This window comes from Entelurus aequoreus, linkage group LG07 (assembly GCF_033978785.1).
Source record: "Entelurus aequoreus isolate RoL-2023_Sb linkage group LG07, RoL_Eaeq_v1.1, whole genome shotgun sequence".
Taxonomy (NCBI): Eukaryota; Metazoa; Chordata; class Actinopteri; order Syngnathiformes; family Syngnathidae; genus Entelurus; species Entelurus aequoreus.
In genome coordinates, this window is record NC_084737.1 from 70870621 (window position 1) to 70894718 (window position 24098).

Here is a 24098-nt window from a genome sequence, read left to right on the forward strand (position 1 = left end):
CAGCAGCGAGAGAGATTCGGACCAAGAAAGCGACGATTACCCCATTAATTTGAGCGAGGATGAAAGATTCGTGGATGAGTAGGGATGATGTTCGAAACCGGTTCTCCCGGTTGTTCGATAAGAAAAGAACCGTTCAATAAGAAAATAACCGATTCCATGGACTCGAATCCCTTTTTGAGAACCGGTTCCCATTATCGAGGCCACTATAGTAAAGAAAAAGAGTTGGTTCTTTATTCGAATCCCTGGGAACGAATCCCGTCCCACAAGAAATGCCCTGTGGGAAATCACAGGAAATGACGTAGCTCAGTCATTAGACTGGACTATGTCATTTCCTGTGATGTCACAGAAGCAGCAAAAATAATGGACCGGAAAAAACGCCTGAAGGCACATGGCTATTCACCTATAGTGATCACAGAGACAGGTTGTTTTTGTGTTACTGTATATATTTGTTTTTCTGAAAAATCCCACTTAATATACTTTGGGTAACAACAGTCAATATTTATTTATTTTATTTTTTAAGGGGGGTAACAGTCAATATTTATTTTATTTTATTTTTTTCTTATAAAACAAAAGTGAGCTTTTGTTATACCAAATATTGTGTTTTTTTCCATATACAACAACCTATCTGGACTCGATAAGAGAATCGATAAGGAATCGGTTCGATAAGAGGATTCGATAATGGGCTCGAACTCAATAATTCCTTATCAAACATCATCCCTATGGATGAGGAACGTGAAAGTGAAGGACTAGCGTGCAGTGCAGAACGTATCTTTGTTCGCTCTGACCGTAACTTAGGTACAAGGGTTCATTGGATTCCACACTCTCTCCTTTTTCTATTGTGGATCACGGATTTGTATTTTAAACCACCTCCGATACTATATCCTCTTGAAAATGAGATTCGAGAACGCGAAATGGACATTCACAGTGACTTTTATCTCCACGACAATACATCGGCGAAGCTCTTTAGCTACTGAGCTAACGTGATAGCATCGGGCTTTACTGCATATAGAAACAAAACAAATAAGTCCCTGACTGGAAGGATAGACAGAAGATCAACAATACTACCAAACTCTGGACATGTAAATACACGGTTAATGATTTCCAGCTTGGCGAAGCTTAGCAATGCTGTTGCTAACGACGCCATTGAAGCTAACTTAGCTACGGAACCTCGACAGAGCTATGCTAAAAACATTAGCTCTGCACCTACGCCAGCTCTCATCTGCTCATCACGACCCGTGCTCACCTGCGTTCCAGCGATCGACGGTACGACGAAGGACTTCACCCGATCACCGATGCGGTTGGCGGCGCCGAGAAGTAGTCAAGTCCAAGGTTGAGTTCGCTGCTAGCCGCTAATACACCGATCCACCTACAACTTTCTTCTTTGCAGTCTCCATTGTTCATTAAACAAATTGCAAAGATTCACCAACACAGCTGTCCAGAATACTGTGGAATTTTGAGATGAAAACAGAGCTTTTTGTATTGGATTCCATGGGCTCCGAATACTTCCGCGTCAACTGTTGCCGTCACGCGCAAACGTCATCATATCGAAACGTTTTCAGCCGGAAGTTTGCCGGGAAATTTAAAATTGCACTTTATAAGTTAACCCGGCCGTATTGGCATGTGTTGCAATGTTAAGATTTCATCATTGATATATAAACTATCAGACTGCTTGGTCGGTAGTAGTGGGTTTCAGTAGGCCTTTAATAACTGAAGGAAACAACCCTTTTGTGTGAATGAGTGAGAATGAGGGTAATTGGGGGTGGAGGGAGGGCGGGAGGGAAGGTTTTTGGGTTGGTGCACTAACTGTAAGTGTATCTTGTGTTTTTTGTGTTGATTTGATAATTAAAAAAAATAAAAAAACAACCTTCCCAATAACAACCGCGGCGGCACAGCGGGTCGTAGCGAGAATTGCAGCTTGAGCGTCCTTTTAATGAGAGAAAAAATGAGTACTGGTACACTGGTTACTCGCCACCACAGCTCCACCTACACATCGCCACTGCTGATGGCAACGCTACCTTTCCCCCAGCGATAAATAGGTTCACCAATTAAAACGACTTCCTGGTATGATGTCTATCTGGACCTTGAGGCTAAGCTGGGGGGGTGTTGTCATCGAGGATGCTTCCTCTTTTCTTGCCATCGTCCCGCTGCCCGGCTTATTTTTGATCTCGCTGATGAATGAGCTGCCAAATATTTGTGTTTTTCTTTTTTTTTTTAAATCTCGCAATTAGTAAGATTTCTGCCGGAGCGAAGTATTTCCCTTCTTGCTCCTGTTGATGTATTGGCTCTTCGGGGGGATTGATTGAAAGAGAGACAGTGATGTTGTATCTCCTCCCTAGGCGGGCTTATCTAAGTTCTCCAACCTTGATCATATACAGTGAGTGTGAACGGAAAACGTGTGGGCCAATGGGCGCTTTGTTGTGCGGAAGGACATGCCAAGGTTACTGCGTGGGATGCGGGATGAAGGTTCAGGCGCACTTTTTGGTATCCTGAGGAGGGTAATCTATTTGTCCATAACAATAGGAGCACTGTATGTGCTGGCCAACTATCCTTTGGATTTCTCATTCGTAAACAAGAACACGGATGGGTCCTCGACTCGTCACTTTTATAGGAACGGACCAAATTCTGTTTGTGCTATCCATTGTATATTTAAACGGAGCCGTCCGATTGCTGACTCAGCCCCGACTCGAGCACTTTGCGGAGAAATAAGCAGTCAAGTAAGATAGCTTTCAGGTAATAAGTTAAAAGTTAAAGTTGATAGTCACACACACACTAGGTGTGGTGAAATGACCCTCTGCATTTGACCCATCCCCTTGATCCACCCCTTGGGAGGTGAGGGTAGCAGTGAGCAGCAGCGGTGGCCGCGCTCGGGAATCATTTTGGTGATTTAACCCCCAATTCCAACCCTTGATGCTGAGTGCCAAGCAGGGAGGTAATGTGTCCCATTTTTATAGTCTTTGGCATGACTCGGCCAGGGTTTGAACTCACGACCTACCGATCTCACTCTAACCATAGCAGGCCTGGAAGTCTCTGCAGAGAGTGGTGAGGACGGCAGAAAAGATCATCAGGACTCCTCTTCCTCCTATCCGGGAAATCGCAAAAAGCAGCTGCCTGACCAGGGCTCAGAAAATCTGTAGAGACTCCTCCCACCCCCGCCAAGGACTGTTTTAAACTGCTGGACTCTAGAAAGAGGTTCCGCAGCCTCCGTAGCAGAACCTCCAGGTTCTGTAACGGCTTCTTCCCTCAGGCCATAAGACTCTTGAACGCATCATAATAATCCCCTCAATTCCCCCCAAAAACGGATTAACTCGCTGGAACATAAAGACAATATAACATACATCCATAAACGTGGATGCATATGCAAAAGTGCAATATATTTATCTGTACAGTAATCTATTTATTTATATCTGCACCTTATTGCTCTTTTATCCTGCACTACAACGAGCTAATGCAACAAAATGTCGTTCTTATCTGTACTGTAAAGTTCATATTTGAATGACAATAAAAGGAAGTCTAAGTCTTGTGGTTAATGCTACAGTTTTCAATGCCAACATTGCAAGAAAAAGGTGCTCAAGAGTACAGTAAAGCTCAACTTTTCAAAATGCGCTAGCTCGATGCTAAATTACATTAGATTTGCCATAGACATGCTGCCGAATAACTATGTCGATTTCAACGCCTCCAAATTTGATAATAAAAACGACAACTAAGATGCACATTGCAATCAAACAGCTGGTGTGTGTTATGCACGATACTTACACTTTAAACACTTTGTAGGGCTCAATAAAAGACTACTTCCTTGCTAAGTTAACATTCTGTGGTCTATACACTTCTGCCATCCAAGGTCTTCTAATTGCAACTGCATGCAAAGTCTACTATATTAGTGATTCTTAACCAAAGGGCCGAATGAAAAAAATCTGTTTCTTAGCTGTGGTCAGCATGGGCCACACCGTAATACACATTTACACCACTAGTGGTAGTAATGACAATCTCAAACAAACAGATGAAGTCTGGAGCTAAGGTCATACACAAGTTTCTTAAGCGCAAAAATTTGGACTAAAGTGGTGAAACTGTATTTTCATTTGCAACTTATATTTGTTGCCAGTTTAGTTAGGAAACATTCATTACTAATGAGGTTGATTTATTTTACCACAACTTAGTTGTATGTAAATGTATTTTTGTCAGTTATTTATGTGCTAATAAACCATAATATTTGTGATCAACACAGTATTTCTGATTCTGATTCTGGTTAGATATAATTATTGAATATGTTTAAAATAAAGAGTAAGATTAGTAATTCAGTGTTAATATTTGAGTGGGCCTCGGGCCCATCTGTAGTGGAAAAGTAGGGCCCCGAGGTCAAAAAGGTTAAGAACCCCTGGCCTGTATAATACTTGCAAATGAGACTCAGAAGTGTAAAAAAGCCAAGATATATTGTAACAACTGGACAGAGCAAATATTATTATCAGCTTAGTATTAAATGAAAAAAAGCTTAGTGTTAAATAAAAAAGGTGATTTATTTTATTGAACAATTAACATTTGTTAACACAAACACACACAAAAGTACTGAAAATTGGTATCATTGAGTACTAACATCAATTCCCAGGAAGCAGGAATTGGTACTGTAACGTCAGCAGCAACCACGGGTCACAGTAAATATACAGTGCACTTCAGTGATGAAGTTATCAAAGTCATTAATGACTATGTATTGATATGGCAAACTATCACAATTTTTAACATTGGCATATTTTTTCTATGAAGCGAACCACCAACAACGCTCATTACATGCTGTGACCTGCATATTTACCAAGCTATACACTGTACACAGGAGGACTTTAAGGGGAAAAACCAAATGATTTAAATTAGCAGATAGTCTTTTTTTAAATTTTGTTAAGTTATTGTTTACTATGGAAATTGTTTTGATTAAACTATTGTATGTAATAAAAGAGAATAAGGAAGTACTTTCAATAATGTGTTGTAATTGTTAAATGGAAATGGAAAAATGGACAGGTATTACATGTGATCGGTATCGGAACTGGCAGCAGAAAACCCTGATCTAAACATCCCTAGTTCAGGATCCTCATTTTCGTCAAATAAATAAAATAATAAATACCCAAATTAGTTGGCGGCGACAGCTCTCAAAAGTCTGCCATGATTAGTGGTAGCGAACACAGAACAGGCTCACTATGTTGTTGTTGTTTTGCTATGTGCTTGGTGAAATCAGTTTGCCCAGGAAAGAAGTTTGGGTAATGTTTAACATGACCACAATACTATAGATAATAAATGTTGTTATTATTAATATGTATGTTACTACATTACATACACACTTACAGCATGTATATAATTGTAACCCCTTTTAAAATGTTGAAATTACCATTTACTTACCAAATAGTATTTCGTGATATATATAGTTATTGCAGGAGGTCACAATTTACAATTTTTTCCGGGCTGTAGAGCACAATGGTTTCAAAGCCGCACCCACCAAATTTTAGAAGAAAATATATTATATAGGTATATTAGCAGCACCGGACTATAGGCCGCAGAAATGTACCGGTACGAAAGATATTTGTAAATGTTTATTTACACACCTTAATTGTTTTCTAACGGTGCCTGTAACACAGCAGTAAAATGGCTGAGCAAACAAAACAGAAGTCATCGTCATGGACCCACTTGCTCCAGAAGCTAGTGGGTCAAAAACTTCACCTTGACATTTTGTTAAATTTAAGGAAACTGAAACTATAAAAAAAAGAACGCCATTGGAAGTTGATACAAACACACACTCTTGTAAATGTGTTAGCATATTCGCTAATGCTAGTGACGCTACCTTGATTACATCATGATAGCACGTACAATATTGCATGGAAACACTCCTACAGACATATATATATTAATATATATTGTTATTGCAGGAGGTCGCAATGTACCATTTTTTCCGGGCTATAGAGCACAATGGTTTCAAAGCCGCACCCACCAAATTATAGAAGAAAATATATTAAATAGGTATATTAGCAGCACCGAACTATAGGCCGCAGAAATGTACCGGTACGAAAGATATTTGTAAATGTTTATTTACACACCTTAATTGTTTTCTAACGATGTCTGTAACACAGCAGTTGAATGGCTGAGCAAACAAAACAGAAGTCATCATCATGGACCCACTTGCTCCAGAAGCTAGTGGGTCAAAAACTTTACGAAACTGAAACAATAAAAAAAGGAAGCGATTGTAAGTTAATACTAACACAGACACTTGTAAACGTGTTAGCATATTCGCTAATGCTAATGACGCTACCTTGATCACATCACGATAGCACAAAAAATATTGCATGGAAACACTCCTACAGACATCGCACATGGGACGGTTTAGTAAGTTTGAATTTTTTTAGTTGTGTTGTAAATCTTACATTTGTAGCTTGGAGTGATGAATAAAGAATCCTTTCGAGCAGAAATGCTCTATGATGAGACAGGAAGTACATTTTCAAACCGCTGCACCTGCAGTGAGGGAAGTCATCCAAAAGATGGTGCCAAAGCACAAACCATAACACAAATTTTTAGTGTCTCTTTCGGCGTAAAATGAAACCTGTTTATTAAATATAAAACATAATGGCCATGAGTGACAAAAAATATATATATTAACAGCACCGTTTTATAAACCGCAGGTTTCAAAGCGTTGGAAAAAAGTAACGGTACATCGCAGTATAGATTCTAGGTTGAATCGCCACTCCCTACTTTCTATCTGTTGTTATTTCAAACTCCAGCTACATAGGTCATCAGTTTACCAATCCCCAAACAAGACTTAAATGCAACAATACTCCCATTAATAACATTTACCTGCTCAGTGGCCTTGTGGTTAGATTGTCCGCCCTGAGATCGGTAGGTCGAGAGTTCAAACTCCGGCCGAGTCAATACCAAAGACTATAAAAATGGGAACCATTACCTCCCTGCATCAAGGGTTGGAATTGGGGGTTACATCACCAAAAATGATTCCCGGGTGCGGCCACCGCTGCTGCTCACTGCTCCCCTCACCTCCCAGGGGGTGAGGGTGATGGGTCAAATGCAAAGAGAGTAATTTCACCACACCTAGTGTGTGTGTGTGACTATCAGTGGTACTTTAACTTTAATCAATGCGCTGCTAAATGCAGGTCCTTAACGTTACCGCTTATAATAAGAATATTGCTAATACTTAGTTAATATTCAGGTCTCAAAATGTAAATGGATATTGTTGGCACTTTTTGGACAGTTATTTATTGGGTTTTATGGTCGGGATAAACACAATTGACGCAATGACGTCATGGCTCCTATTGGCTCTATTGTAAGCACATTTACGGCGCGAGTCATAACAAAGACTATAAAAATGGGACCCATTACCTCCCTGCATCAAGGGTTGGAATTGGGGGTTAAATCACCAAAAATGATTCCCGGGCACGGCCACCGCTGCTGCTCACTGCTCCCCTCACCTCCCAGGGGGTGAGGGTGATGGGTCAAATGCAAAGAGAGTAATATACCCACACCTAGTGTGTGTGACAATCAGTGGTACTTTAACTTTTTTGTATTTTTTTGTCTTTATACTATCGTCAGTCTGGTGGTGACAAATGGAAGATTTTAAATTTTTTAAGTTTGGTGACTTTTAAAAAATAGCCTTCACCATTACAGTGCTTTTTACTATTTGTTCCTGTCTATAAGGGATTGTAATGGGGGTTATAATGGCATACTTGCCAACCCTCCCGATTTTTCCGGGAGACTCCCGAATTTCAGTGCCCCCCCGAAAATCTCCCGGGGCAACCATTCTCCCGATTTTCACCCGGACAACAATATTAAAGGCCTACTGAAACCCACTACTACCGACCACGCAGTCTGATAGTTTATATATCAATGATGAAATCTTAACATTATAACACATGCCAATACGGCCGGGTTAACTTATAAAGTGACATTTTAAATTTGCAGCTAAACTTCCGGTTCGAAACGCCTCTGAGGATGACGTATGCGCATGACGTAGCCCGGGGAACAGAGGTATGCCTTCCCCATTGAATACAATACAAAAAAGCTCTGTTTTCATTTCATAATTCCACAGTATTCTGGACATCTGTGTTCATTGCATTATGGAGAAAGAAGCCGAGCAAGCAAAGAAGAAAGTTGTCGGTGCGAAACGGACGTATTTTTCGAACGAAGTCAGCAACAACAGTACACAGCCGGCGCGTCTTTGTTTACATTCCCGAAAGATGCAGTCAAGATGGAAGAACTCGGATAACAGAGACTCTAACCAGGAGGACTTTTGACTTCGATACACAGACGCCTGTAGAGAACTGGGACAACACAGACTCTTACCAGGATTACTTTGATTTGGATGACAAAGACGCAGACGTGCTACCGTGAGTATGCAGCTTTGGCTTCTAAACATTTGATCGCTTGACCGTATGTGCGCAACTTTTTTTTTGCGTATGTACGTAACTTTTTTTAAATATATAAGCTTTATGAACATTGGGTTAGGTGAACTGTCTTTTGGGCTGAGTGATTGTGTGTGTTGATCAGGTGTTTGAATTGTATTGGCGTGTTCTATGGAGCTAGGAGCTAGCAGAGGAGCTAGGAGCTAGCATAACAAACACGTAGGTGTTTTTATGCAGGATTAATTTGTGGCATATTAAATATAAGCCTGGTTGTGTTGTGGCTAATAGAGTATATATATGTCTTGTGTTTATATACTGTTGTAGTCATTCCCAGCTGAATATCAGGTACCGTGAGTATGCAGCCTTGGCTGCTAAACATTTGATAGCTTGACCGTATGTGCGCGTCACGTACGTAACTTTTTAAAAATATATAAGCTTTATGAACCTTGGGTTAGGTGAACGGTCTTTTGGGCTGAGTGATTGTGTGTGTTGATCAGGTGTTTGAATTGTATTGGCGCGTTCTATGGAGCTAGGAGCTAGCAGAGGAGCTAGGAGCTAGCATAACAAACACGTAGGTGTTTTTATGCAGGATTAATTTGTGGCATATTAAATATAAGCCTGGTTGTGTTGTGGCTAATAGAGTATATATATGTCTTGTGTTTATTTACTGTTGTAGTCATTCCCAGCTGAATATCAGGTCACAGCATCTTCCCTATCTGAATAGCTTCAACTCCCCACTAGTCCTTCACTTGCACTTTACTCATCCACAAATCTTTCATCCTCGCTCAAATTAATGGGGAAATTGTCGCTTTCTCGGTCCGAATCTCTCTCACTTCATGCGGCCATCATTGTAAACAATAGGGAACTTTGCGTATATGTTCAATTGACTACGTCACGCTACTTCCGGTAGGGGCAAGCCTTTTTTAATCAGATACCAAAAGTTGCGATCTTTATCGTCGTTGTTCTATACTAAATCCTTTCAGCAAAAATATGGCAATATCGCGAAATGATCAAGTATGACACATAGAATAGATCTGCTATCCCCGTTTAAATAAAAAAAATTCATTTCAGTAGGCCTTTAAGGGTGTGCCGTGATGGCACTGCCTTTAGCGTCCTCTACAACCTGTCGACGCGTCCGCTTTTTTCACCATACAAACTGCGTGCCGGCTCAGTCACATGTTGTCTGCGGCTTCTGCATACACACGAAAGTGACCGCAAGACATACTTGATCAACAGCCATACAGGTCACACTGAGGGTAGCCGTATAAACGACTTTAACACTGTTACAAATATGCGCCACACTGTGAACCCACACCAAACAAGAATGACAAACACATTTCGGGAGAACATCCACACCGTGACACAACATAAACACAACAGAACAAATACCCAGAATCCCTTGCATCCCTAACTCTTCCGGGCTACAATATACACCCCCTGCTACCACCAAACCCCGCCCCCAACACCGCCCACCTCAACCCCCCCCAATCTCCCGAATTCGAAGGTCTCAAGGTTGGCAAGTATGTATAATGGTGGTGGGCATAGGCTTGACATGAGAATTAGGCACATAAAACAAATGTGGAACATGGGGGTGTTACAGAGGAGGTGAAGGAGACGAGCTTCAGCGCTGCTCCAGAGGCTTGGAATTCCTCCCGAGCGCTGTCTGCACCCCCCCCCCCCCCCCTCGTCCTCCCCCTTCCTCATTTGGCAGGCACTTGTGAAAACAATTCCCCAGCTTTTAGTCATTGTGCAGATCCAATTGCCATTTCCACTTTGGAGGGAAGGAGAGTGAGAGGCAATCCAGATCGACAGAACACACAGAGAGACAGAGAGAAGATTTGAAATCAGGTTGGACAGATGCCGGGGCCAGTTGAGCGCTTGCACAATATTAATATCTCATGAAGGCTGGCTGGCTGGGGGAGCGAGCTCACCATCTTTTGTGGTTCTTCTGTTTGTGTGTTGCAGTTGCAAAAGGCTAAATGAAGGCCTTGTGAACATGCACCAGGGAAGGCGTCCACTTTTCACTTGGGTGACTTCTCCAGATGCTTTGGTCCAGAGAAGAATGAAGAGCCAGGGGAAGAGTAAGACACTCTTATCCCCAATATGTCCTCATTGTTTTTGGCATTATATTGTAACTATTCAAGGAGGATATGTTTCGTTTCAAGTGAATAACATAATTGATTTCCATGGCAATTTGGAAAACTAAATTCTACATTTAATGCAGGAATTTTGTAACCTGACTCTCGCCAGATTCTTGTAGTTCGCTGAGCTCCACACAAGGATCTGGGACTTCTCAGGCGGAACCTTGTAAAAAAAAATCATTGTATGTGATTGGATAAACCACTATATACTATATATCTTGAATGACGTGCTACTTCAACCGTGACGCTGATGAGAGCGACGCTGGGAAATCCAAAACAGAACAGCCGACATATAGACAGACTTAGACTTAAAAACTTAGATAAGGCTGAAACGACGCCTCGCATATATACGTCACACTACCGTCATGGCGAAGCGCAAAGCAGACGATCAAAGCAGGCGATGCGAGCGGTGCGAGCGAGGGGGAAAAATCACGCCAAAAGTCGTCAAAAGTGTGGGAGTATTTCAATACACAGCCTAATAATGTTGTTGAATGCACACTGTGGCCTATCATAGCAGCACAACGGCTATGAACGAACATTTGAAAAGAAAACCATCAACTAGTCAATCGTCCGCGTGAGCATACGTTGTCATCATTACACAAAAACATGAATGTGTCATTTGTATCTGCTAGGGGTGTAACGGTACGTGTTTTGTATTGAACCGTTTCGGTACGGGGCTTTCGGTTCGGTACGGGGGTGTACCGAACGAGTTTCTATGCTAAAGCTAACTTTAGCTGCTAAAGTCTTAACAAGCTGCTTCGCTCCTGCCTCTGTCTCAGCACGCAGCATTGTCCCACCCACACAACCATCTGATTGGTACACACGAAGCATTACCAGCCAATCAGCAGTGCGTATTCAGAGCGCATGTAGTCAGCGCTTCAGAGTCGAGCAGATAGGTGTTTAGCAGGTGAGCATCAGGCAGCGGACTCTCCCCAAATGATAATAAACACCTCCCAGTCAACTACTAGTAACATCACTATGAGCCCGTTGACCTACTAGAAACTTAAACTGCAGCTCAGCTCGCTCGCAGTCCTGGTTTGAGGTGAAGGCTAATTACCTCCCAGTTCCAGCCACATCGACCCCTTCTGAGCGCCTATTTTCAGCTGCTGGGAATATTGTAAACAAGAAAATAATCAGAACATGTAGACATGCTAACCTTTCTTCATTACAACTGTTAGTCACTCACTGGAATGAGTAGAATTGGTTATTGTGTACTGTGTTGGACTGGATGTTTATTTTGCACATTTTAAAAGCAATACTTAATGTTTACAGTGCTCCAGAATATTTAGATTGGCACTTTTTTGTATTGGATGTTTATCTTTATTTTTGCACATTTTAGCAAATAAGCAATACTTTCACTTTTGTTGAAATGTTTACACTGTTGTTACAGAATATTTCGTTTTACACTTTTTTGTATTGGATGTTTATCTTTATTTTTGCACATTTTAAAGCAAAATAAGCAATACTTTTACTTTTGAAATGCTTATACTATTGCAGAATATTAAGATTTGCACTGGATGTTGACTTTTATATTTGCACATTAAAAAGCAAATAAGCTACTTTTAATTTTGTTAAAGGTTAAAAGTTTTAAATGTTTACATTGTAACAGAATATTTAGTCATGTTGTTGTCAATGTTGACTGAGTGGCCATACTTATTTTTTTTTGTAAATAAAAGCCATGCCTTTCGAAAAAACTGGCCTAATTTTTTCATCTTCATTTTGAATAAAAAAAATAATCGGTAAAAGGAAAAATAATCTATAGATTAATCGAAAAAATAATCTATAGATTAACCAATTAATCGAAAAAAAATAATCTATAGATTAATCGATAGAAAAATAATCGTTAGCTGCAGCCTTAAACTTAGACTTTGACTTCCTTTTTATTGTCATTCAAATTTGAACTTTACAGTACAGATAAGAACGAAATTTCGTTGCATTAGCTCATGGTAGTGCAGGATAAAAAAAATCAATAAGGTGCAGATATAAATAAATACATTACTATGGCAGCTCCCGCCATCAGTGTGTGAATGCGTGTGTGAATGGGTGAATGTGGAAATACTGTCAAAGCGCTTTGAGTACCTTGAAGGTAGAAAAGCGCTATACAAGTATAACCCATTTATCATTTATTTATTTTAAATATTTAGCACTTTTGCATATGCATCCACGTTTATGGATGTATGTTGTATTGTCTTTATATTCCAGCGAGTTAATCCATGTTTGGAGGGAATTGAGGGGATTATTATGATGCGTTCAAGAGTTTTACGGCCTGAGGGAAGAAGCTGTTACAGAACTATTAGAATTTTGGTCACGATAACGTGATATGAAATTCTCATATTGTTGCATAGTTAGGTTCTATACACCTCATAATGTACATTGTACAATATTTAGACCATTGTTTGTGCTTCTGTAATATTGATTTATAGTGGGTATTTTTTTATTCATAGTGGATGTGTCTTTTGGGTAGGCACACATGCACTATTTATTGTTGCTTATTACAGCCATGAATGTTGTACCTTTATCCCAGGTCTCTGTTGAAACTCGCACAACAAAGAATACAAAAGTTTCAGTTGACCTGTCGGTCTCTCTAGTTCTGTATAACTTTTAGGTTTGTACCAGATGTAACAAAAGGAAACATTATTGCTTGAACAGCATATCTTCAGCCCCTAATGCCAATTTCAAGCATTAAGGTATAACATTAGGTGCTTATTAGAGGTGGGAATCTCTTGAAGACTTCATGGTTCAATTAGATTATAAATCGATTATTTATACATTTTAATTTCATATATTGTATGTTTTTATTTGTATACTTTTATTATATTTAATTCTGAATAATATGTCATATACAAGGCTCCTCCTTTAGCTGTTAAAGGGGAACTAAACTTTTTTTGGGGGGATTTTGCCTATTTTTCACAATCATTATGAAAGACATGACCGATTTTTGTTTTTGTGATCAAAAGTCTGCTTACTATGGAGCCTATGTGAGCCGCTTTAATCTTCCTATAAAGCCCTTAAAAAAACATCCGAACACCTCCATTGAGATTTTTTATACATGCCGTAAGTATACATGAAATGTAGTAACAAGCACGTTTATAATAACATTTAATATTTCCGTATTTTGATCATTGTAAGCATACGTGGCGCATTCATTTAGAAAACGCATCATGGCATTCCCTTTCTTTTTTTTAATATCACTGATTACTACTCACTGCAGACCTCATGAGGGCCAACAAACATAATAAAACTTCACTTACAGTACAAGGTCTGCTGTCATTAGGATGCCGACTGCTGGGATGTTCATATATTCCCATTTTGATGAAGAATGACTCTTAATTCTCGCCAAGAAAAGGGGGTGGAACTAAGCGTCTTTTCATGTCATTCTCGCCACTCCTGGGTCTAAATTGGCTGTCAAAGTGTACCAACTTGTTGGAATACGCCTCCGTCCGTCTACTATCCAGGTGAGAGACATGATTTACGATCTACAATAAAGTTTGACGAGCAAGGAAACGAGGAATCAGCTGATCAGTTGATCTTGTCTACACTCACAATCTTGTGATCACGATGCCGCTATAAATAGTTTGTCTGTGTTAGCGCTTATAATAACAATATCACTAATATTTGGTTAAAATTCAAGTCATGACATGTAAATGGAGTATTGTTGGCATTTTTTTGTGGGGGGGGGGATTTTATGGGCAGAATAGAGGACCTCCCATTGGCTCTGCTGTGTGTAATGTGAGTGTGAATGTTGTCCGTCTATCTGTGTTGGACCTGTGATGAGGTGGCGACTTGTCCAGGGTGTACCCCGCCTACCGCCCGAATGCAGCTGAAATGGGCTCCAGAGACACCCCGCGACCCCTAAAGGGACAAGCGGTAGAAAATGGATGGATGAAATGACAGAATTAGCAGAAGTAAATAATTGTAATAATAACACAGAAGTAATAAGTTGTAACTGTGTATAATGTTGAGAGCCTTCTAAAAACCCGAAATGGCCAGACACTTTGCTCCTCGCTTCCCAGTCGCCGTAACAAGCACTCAAACGGTTGAACACCATAGTCGATAAGCTTCTTCTTTTTCTCTATCTTCTTGTTATGGGACATTCATCCTCCGCTGTTGTCATTTCTAATATAAAGTAGTGTAAAGTTCTTACTTATATTAGGCTAGTGACTAACTGTCAAAAAGGGCTTTAGTTTTTGAGATACCCCTACCGGAGGTAGAACAAGATCTAACAATGTTTTTCCTCATCTCTAAGGTCTCCCATATATGAAATGGGTTCTTAGGTTAAAATATTTTACTGCAAACATTGTTAAATTGATACATATTGTCATACACCCCAAACTTAAAAAAGAACAAAAATACAGCCTGGCCGTATGGGAGTTAAGCCATATAAACTCATGTAGATTAATAACACGAGCTCTGACAGCTTTGAAACTTGACATAATAGTGGTCAGGAAGTTGCTTTACCTATTAGAAAAAACTGGATGTGAATATCTTGATGTGTGTAACATATAGAGACCTTTGAACACTTGCCTAAAATAAGCGGACATACAAAAAATGAATATCTATGCAGAATATTCTCATTTACTTTGTAGTTGCTTTGCCAGGGATTGTCATAAACACACACATCATGGCTTTTTGGAAAGATGGGGCTGTGCTGAATCCAGTGATACCAAATATATGAATATAGCATGTATAGTCAGTGTGTTACATCACTAAGTGTATGAGGTGTCCCAAATGAAAGAAAATGAAACATTGACACATGGTTGTGATGAATCCAGCAATGCCAAATATGTAAATACTATGCATTATCATTTATCACTAAATATATAAACTGTAGCAGAATCCCTTTGACCTTGATAGTGTTCCTGAGGAACTGATCAATATTGCAAGTGGTCAGGTTGCATCAGAGAAAGTTGCAAAAGAGCTCTCAAACTTCCTCCAAGATGGTGCAAAGCAGAATGCCGTCTTTATTGAACAACGTCTGACAAAATCAAAAAGAACAAAGAGCTTCTGGGACCCAGAGAAAAGGAAACCAATGTGCAACCTTCAAGGACATGAAAACATCAGCTGGAGTTAGTGTATCTAGACAGGTTCACATGGACTCAGATGTGCTCTTTCGAAGGTTGCTTGCTGTTTCCAAACAAAGAGAGGTGTCCATGGAGACTGTGATGTCTCACGAACTCGCTGCTGTCCCACCATCTTTGTTTTATGATGATGGAAGCATGAGGAAGACCACAAAAGCTGACCTTGCTAAGAAACTGGAGTCTGTCGTTGAAGAGACACAGTAGCTGCCCAGTGTTAAAGAACCATCAGCATATCTCATCGATGGCATGGCTCTTCTGCAGAGTCTCCATGATCCAAGCTTCCAGACCTTCAACGATCTTGGTGAATGTATCTGGAATAAGATCAAAATGTTAATGGGAAAGGAAGGCATCAGCTGTGTTGTTTTAGTGTTTGACAGATATGATCATCAACACTCGGTCAAAGACCTTGAAAGACAAAGAAGAGGTACCATCCAAACCAGCAGGACACATATTATCACAGGACAAGCACGCGTTCCAAACTACAGGAAATTCCTGAGGATCAGTGGGAACAAGGCTGCTTTATGTAGCTTTGTCAGCAATTACATAATGAAGGCTGGGCCAGAGAGAATCTCGTCAGAGAACACAGTCATATTGGCAGGTGGCTTTGACAATGGTGAGGAGGTGAAGAGGGTTAGGAAGTCAGGTGTTGACTGTTTGAAAGATCTTTACAGTGACCAGGAGGAGGCTGACACAAGGCTGGTGTTACATGCAATACACCTTGTGGAGTCCTATTCTCGTCTCATTGTCAAATGTGACGATACAGACGTACTGGTTCTGCTTGTGTACTATGCAAGCAAAGGGATGTTTGGATCCTCACAAGTCTTCATGCATTCTGGACATGGCCTAAAGGAAAGATTTGTCCCAGTTTGTTCAATTGCTCAGAGTCTTGGAGCAGCTCTTTGTGAGTGTTTACCTGCATGCCACGCCCTCACGGGTTGCGATAGTACAAGCAGCTTGTACAGAATTGGAAAGACCACTGCTTTCACAAGACTGAAGACCCATCTGACTGACTTAAAGGAAATGGCCAAGTTTGGACTGTCTGGAAATCTAGACAAAGCTTTGCCTTTGGCAAGAAAATATGCCCTCCTCCTGTATGGCCAAAAGAAAAAGGAGAATGGCTGTCCTTGTACCAACCTAGATGAGCTGAGGTACACACTAGCATCTACCACAGATTCTTCAGCAGCAAATCTACCCCCAACAGAAGACGCCTTTGAGCAACATGTGTTAAGAGCCTTATACCAAACAGCAGTTTGGCGCCACAGCCATCAGGCCAAGCCTCATCTCTGGAACCCAGTTGGTAGAGGATGGAGGCTCAGACAGGATGGGTCCATTGAACCTATCATGTTTCAGAAGGCACCAGCACCTAAAGAAGTTCGAGACATCACCCACCTGTACTGTAAAGATGGAAAATGCAATGAAACCAGCAAATGCCAGTGTCTTTCAGTGGGCTTGACTTGCACTGAGTTTTGCTCTTGCTCTTTCCCAGAGTGCCCAAATATGACCCACTTTGTCACTGATGATAATGTGGATGAGTGACAGGGATGGCTACCAAAAACAGCCCATGAAGAACACCAGCCAAAGAGCTGGGGAGTTTAACGTGAGGAGAGGGCTCATTCCTCCTCAGATTGTTTTGTTTGATGAACATTTGTTTGATTTAACGTGAGGAGAGGGCTCATTCCTCCTCAGAGTGTTTTGTTTGATGAACATTTGTTTGATTTGAAACAGTAATTTAATTTGTACTGTGTGAAGTTAAGTTATAGTTATAAAAAGATCATCCAAACTACAATCCTGTCACCTGTCTCCTTTGTGTGCTATTGCTGAGCTGTGTGCCTCATCCCCCGGTGATGTCAAACGGTACAGTACAATATATTGTTATGCAATGCAACATATTCTTTTATTTGGGACAGTTTATATATTTAGTGATGAATGATTATGCATACTATTTACATATTTGGCATTGCTGGATTCATCACAACCATGTGTCAATGTTTCACTTTCTTTCATTTGGGAGACCTCATTCACTTAGTGATGTAACACACTGACTATACATGCTATATTCATATATTTGGTATCACTGGATTCAGCACAGCCCCATCTTTCCAAAAAGCCATGATGTGTGTGTTTATGACAATCCCTGGCAAAGCAACTACAAAGTAAATTAGAATATTCTGCATAGATATTCATTTTTTGTATGTCCGCTTATTTTAGGCAAGTGTTCATAGGTGTATGTTACACACATCAAGATATTCACATCCAGTTTTTTCTAATAGGTAAAGCAACTTCCTGACCACAATTATGCCAAGTTTCAAAGCTGTCAGAGCTTGTGTTATTAATCTACATAAGTTTATATGGCTTAACTCCCATACGGCCAGGCTGTATTTTTGTTCTTTTTCAAGTTTGGGGTGTATGACAATATGTACCAATTTAACAATGTTTGCAGTAAAATATTTTAACCTAAGAACCCATTTCATATATGGGAGACCTTAGAGATGAGGAAAAACATTGTTAGATTTTGTTCTACCTCCGGTAGGGGTATCTCAAATTTTGAGGGGCATTGTCACTGGCCTATATCTGTCGGTATACTCGCCATGAAAGCGCTAAAACATACCGGTGTAGTGAGTTTACATTATTCACCCAAGGAACTTTAGTTAGAGAGTTCCGTTGGGACGGTTTTTCAAGAGACACATTTGTTGTTGTTGTTTCCGGATGAGGAGATGCTGCTCCGTTATTGATTTAGGTAAAAAGACCGAAAATAGACCATTGCGCCTATGGTCCGGAAAATGCAGTATGTTTAACAATACATCATATATGGCTGATTTAATGCGACAAAACACTGTCAAAGGTGCTAATAACGGATATCACATAAGCTTCTTTTGTTGTTTACAATCAGAGAAGCCATTTTTGAAGCCAGTGGTGAGGACTCTCCGACATTCCGAGGCAGAAATCAGACTTCGGGAGGTGTTCCAGTTTAAATTTCCGACTAGAAACTAAGAAATTCCGACTTCCCAGGACAACTGGAATGCACCATATGACTAATATTTCCCCCACCTCTTGTGCTGATCAGGATAGTTTTGTTAGTGTCACTCCAGTTGCTTGTCATGAAGTCAAGGTTTCCTCATATCAAAAACCCTGCTTTTGTTTTGATCATGCAGATGTGAGCCAAGGTTGCTGCACAACACACATTCACTGAGCCCATAAGGAGAGCGTCCATAAAGCTACGTCTCGAGAGCCCCTCACCTTTCCCTTCAACCTTTCGACTACCAAAAACACTATGACCTCTGAGCTGGAAAGTAGCCTGACATCAATGGACTGGCTTCCACAGTTGGGCATGAGGGCGACTATCCAGAAGACCGACAGAGACGTGGGGGGGCTTCACCACGGCCACTTTCACGGACAACATCATCATCATCACCACCACCACCATCACAGTCAACATCATCACGGACTTCATGGGCCAGGAAAGAAAATCACACACCTGGAACCAGGAACAACGTTGGACCAGGAGGAAAGTAGTCAACACAGGGACGGCAAACCGCCGTACAGCTACGCCAGCCTCATCACCTTCGCCATCAATGGTTCTCCTCGCAAACGCATGACTCTCAGTGAGATCTACCAGTGGATCTGTGACAACTTCCCCTACTACAGAGAGGCGGGCAGTGGCTGGAAGGTAAGCACAGACATAACATCATCTACATTTCTTATGTTGCCTTACTGTATTGTATGCCGGTTTGCTTTTTACGGCTTTCTGTGCAACTTCAAGGTTTTAACATACCAGCCTGGATTTTTTTATGATTCAGTATTTTCCCATATATTTTGGTGAGAATCCATTATGTCAAACATGTAACAATGGGTAAGTCTCTGCCAAAGCTCACTTAATTAAAATGAAATATTCGATATCAACGCAGCATTACAAAGCTCTAAATTTACACCAGGTTTCATCCAAATACGAATCAGATGGAAACAATTTCGGTCTTCATACGCTTATATTTCATTGTTTGACGAAATATATTTTTATTTTGTTCCTATCAATCCGGAATCTGTGACTGATAATGTAATGGTGAGGGGCATAACACCAAATTCTGGGCCCCCATACACCATTCCACCTTAAAGGCCTACTGAAATGATTTTTTTTTATTTAAACGAGGATAGCAGATCCATTCTATGTGTCATACTTGATCATTTCGCGATATTGCCATATTTTTGCTGAAAGGATTTAGTAGAGAACAACGACGATAAAGATCGCAACTTTTGGTATCTGATAAAAAAAGCCTTGCCCCTACCGGAAGTAGCGTGACGTAGTCAGTTGGAAGGCTCCTCACATTTTCCTATTGTTTTCAATGCAGCTAGGGCAAATCGGACCGAGAAAGCGACAATTACCCCATTAATTTGAGCGAGGATGAAAGATTCGTGAATGAGGAGCGTTAGAGTGAAGGACTAGAATGCAGTGCAAGACATATCTTTTTTCGCTTTGACCGTAACTTAGGTACAAGCTGGCTCATTGGATTCCACACTCTCTCCTTTTTCTATTGTGGATCACGGATTTGTATTTTAAACCACCTCGGATTCATTCACAGTGACTTTTCTCTCCACGACAATACATCGACGAAACACTTTAGCTACGGAGCTAACGTGATAGCATCGTGCTTAACTGCATATAGAAACAAAATAAATAAGTCCCTGACTGGAAGGATAGACAGAAGATCAACAATACTATTAAACCATGGACATGTAACTACACGGTTAATGCTTTCCAGCCTGGCGAAGGTTAACAATGCTGTTGCTAAAGACGCCATTGAAGCTAACTTAGCAACCGGACCTCACAGAGCTATGCTAAAAACATTAGCTATCCACCTACGCCAGCCAGCCCTCATCTGCTCATCAACACCCGTGCTCACCTGCGTTCCAGCGATCGACGGTGCGACGAAGGACTTCACCTGATCACAGATGCGGTCGGCGAGACGGAGGAAGTTAAGGTGAGTTCGGCGGCTAGCGTGTCTGCTATCCATCTCTGTCCTCCTGGCTGTGTTGCTGTAGTCCGCCGCTAATACACCGATCCCACCTACAACTTTCTTCTTTGCAGTCTCCATTGTTCATTGAACAAATTGCAAAAGATTCACCAACACAGATGTCCAGAATACTGTGGAATTTTGAAATGAAAACATAGCTTTTTGTATTGGATTCAATGGGCTCCGAATACTTCCGCTTCCACTGTTGACGTCACGCGCAAACGTCATCATATCGAAACGTTTTCAGCCGGAAGTTTGCCGGGAAATTTAAAATTGCACTTTATAAGTTAACCCGGCCGTATTGGCATGTGTTGCAATGTTAAGATTTCATCATTGATATATAAACCATCAGACTGCGTTGTCGGTAGTAGTGGGTTTCAGTAGGCCTTTAAACCCAATGTCGTCGCCTCATACACACACGTTTGCATACACTAAAAAACTAATTATTGCATGGATTTGGTTGAAACCAGATTTTTACACGTTAAAAAAATTAGCTTTTTGACTTTTTAAAGATTATCATATCCAAATCATAGCTAAAAACCCTTTTAAATAGTTATATAACCTGCCAATATTCCCTAGAATATGATAATAAAAATGTCAAGCTTTCCTTTACTTCAAAGTGTAAAGAAGAGATTAACTGATATGTTTATTTATTATCATCAGTGGATAATACGAATCATGGTAGTACATTATTATGATTTTGTTACTATTAGTGGACCTCTAGTGATACCCCCCTGTTTGTAACTTTAATCGAGGGTCTTTGAACTCCCCAGTTATGGGCAATGCGATGCAGAAGTGAACTTTGTTCATACCTTCCTCCTATACTGCGACAGATGGAAGGTTTATAATATTTTAACCTTTTTTTCTATCACTCTATCATTGTTCCAAAAACGTTGATCCTGTGTGAGCTTTGGTGACGTCATGACGTCTGTGTTGTGCTCAGTGTTCAATGCTAGGTTTGCTGATATCCAGGTGGAACGAACCATTTTGCATTTTGGAATGGGGCTAAAGTTAGTCTTCAATGTTCTTAATTGGATTCAAGCAACCTTATTAATGAACACACACACACTTCAACGCCCTTATGGCAAATGTTTACGGTAAGCCAAAGGTTGACATTCTCTGACTTCTCTCCTTCGTGGACGTGGCTGCCACTTCTTATGATCACAGGAATGACAAACATTCCTGAATCCCAATTATACAAGATGGCTGGCTAATTAGGTTTCTAATTAACATCATTTCTGCGAGTTGCTTGTCACGAGAGAAAGAAACAACCCTCACCGTGAAAACTTTGGAGGTCATTAAGGCTGACAAGAAGTTAAGTAGTGGGAATCAGCGCTGTCACAGAGTCTGTATACATGGTGGAGCCGGACCTTCAGTTTTGGAGCAATTAGCTCTGTAGAAGGTGAACAAAAGGAAGGAGATGACACCAATTATTTCATGCTTAGATTTCCCATCACAGATGTATTATTATTTTTCCAAAAGGTTGCACTGTAGCTCGTCAGGTCTGTGCTCCATGCCCTGCAAAATGTTATTACACAGCGCAATTGAATTGGAGTTGTACTGTAGCGCTGAAGAGGGAATCAATTATTGACTCACTTCTGATTGCCAAGCACTTTTGATAGGCCAAAGGCAACACTTAAGTAAACCAGGTTTGGCAGATTTATTGTGTCTAATTAGGGCTGGGCGATATATCGAGTTTGTAAGATATATCGATATATTTTTAAACAAGATATGAATTAATAAAATACCGTAATATTGATGTCAGTTATTTCACGTTAAAATTACCAAACGCCGCTTATTTTGTTGTGTTCCTTGTTCTCCCCCGCTTCCCCTCCGCGGGCTACTAAACCCCTCCCCTGCCTCCTTCCATGACGTGTTTGCACGTATAACAACATCCGTGATTGGTTGGTTGTTTACTATGATGAGTCACCATTGGTTGAGATTAGGCCAATCAGAGGCAAGATAGGGCGGGTCACGCAACCAGGAAGGGAAATCACAACAGACATCCCAAATGACGACGAGAGAGTCGTAGAAGAGAAGAGAGAATTTTCAAGCGGGCGATTTATATATTAAAAAAAACTAGTGGAAGATGGCAGAGGGATTCCCTTCTTTAGATTTTTCTTTTAGCGATGTAAACGACATCCAGGAAACCATTTGGCCACATTTGGAGAAATGTATGCGTCTGGATAAAACATTCATTTGAGTTGTTTACCATGTAAGCACCAGTCAAAGCTACTCAAGTCAAGTCAACTTTATTTATATAGCACGTTTTCAACAACTTTTAAATTGAACCAAAGTGCTTTACAGGTTAAAAAAAGCATAGAGCAAAAAAAACAACTAAGTAAAAAAAACCCAAAAAAAACAAACAAAAAAAAAACAAAACAAAAACAAACAAAGAACATAAACAATGAATGTGCTAACCAAGATAGTGCAAATGCAATACGGTAAAAGGGGTCGAATAAAAAAGTTTTTAAAAAAAATGTGCAGAATAAAAATAATGAAAGTGCGACAAATTGAAAAATACAACTAAAACGAAGGGGCGGGAGGGGGGGGGGGGGGGGGACTAGAAATGGTGGCCTAGTGGGCGGACTCAGCTCGGGTCAAAGGCCAGCGAGAAGAGGTAGGTCTTAAGGAGGGTTTTGAAGACCCCCAGGCTCTGGGCTGACCTAATGTGGAGGGGAAGGCTGTTCCAGAGCTTAGGGGCGGCAACGGAAAAGGCTCTGTCCCCTCTGGTCTTTAGCCTGGATCTGGGGACCGCCAAAAGCATTTGGTCAGCTGACCTCAAGGCTCTAGACGAGGTATGGTGATGCAGCAGCTCGGTCAGACCATTTAGGGATTTAAAAACAATTAAAAGTAATTTTAAAATCAATGCGGTGACGGACAGGGAGCCAGTGGAGTGAGGCCAGCACTGGGGTGATGTGCTCGCGTTTTTTGGTACTGGTGAGGAGACGGGCAGCCGCGTTTTGCACAAGCCGCAAACGGCGGAGTGATGCCTGATCAATGCCAGCGTACAGTGAGTTATTGTTGTCTAGCCGGTGTGTGATGAAGGCGTGGATAGCAGTCTCCAGGTCGCTCTGGGAGAGATAGGCCTTGGTCTTTGCTAGGGTTCTGAGATGGTAGACTCAGTGGCCTAGTGGTTAGAGTGTCCGCCCTGAGATCGGTAGGTCGTGAGTTCAAACCCCGGCCGAGTCATACCAAAGACTATAAAAATTGGACCCATTACCTCCCTGCTTGGCACTCAGCATCAAGGGTTGGAATTGGAGGTTAAATCACCAAAAATGCTGCTGGGTCAAATGCGGACAAATGAGGACAAATTTCACCACACCTAGTGGGTGCGTGACAATCATTGGTACTTTAACTTTAACTTTAACTTTAACTTACAAACCCTGTTTCCATATGAGTTGGGAAGTTGTGTTAGATGTAAATATAAACGGAATACAATGATTTGCAAATCATTTTCAACCCATTTTCAATTGAATGCACTACAAAGACAAG

The 24098-nt window shown here is 40.8% G+C and overlaps 1 protein-coding gene across 9 annotated transcripts in view; it reads left to right on the forward strand.

The window, feature by feature from the left end:
* Positions 1 to 24098, forward strand: part of LOC133654230 (forkhead box protein J3-like) — a 296340-nt gene that overhangs the window by 95193 nt on the left and 177049 nt on the right. For 4 of the 9 annotated variants that reach the window (XM_062054410.1, XM_062054411.1, XM_062054413.1 and 1 more), the window contains exon 2: positions 18750 to 19264. In XM_062054410.1, coding sequence (XP_061910394.1) covers positions 18869 to 19264 — 396 coding nt within the window. In that variant the 5' untranslated portion in view covers positions 18750 to 18868. Of the gene's footprint in view, positions 1 to 10131; positions 10227 to 10343; positions 10460 to 18487; positions 18671 to 18749; positions 19265 to 24098 lie in introns of those variants that run through there. The other 5 variants (XM_062054406.1, XM_062054407.1, XM_062054408.1 and 2 more) reach the window with 3 other exon arrangements.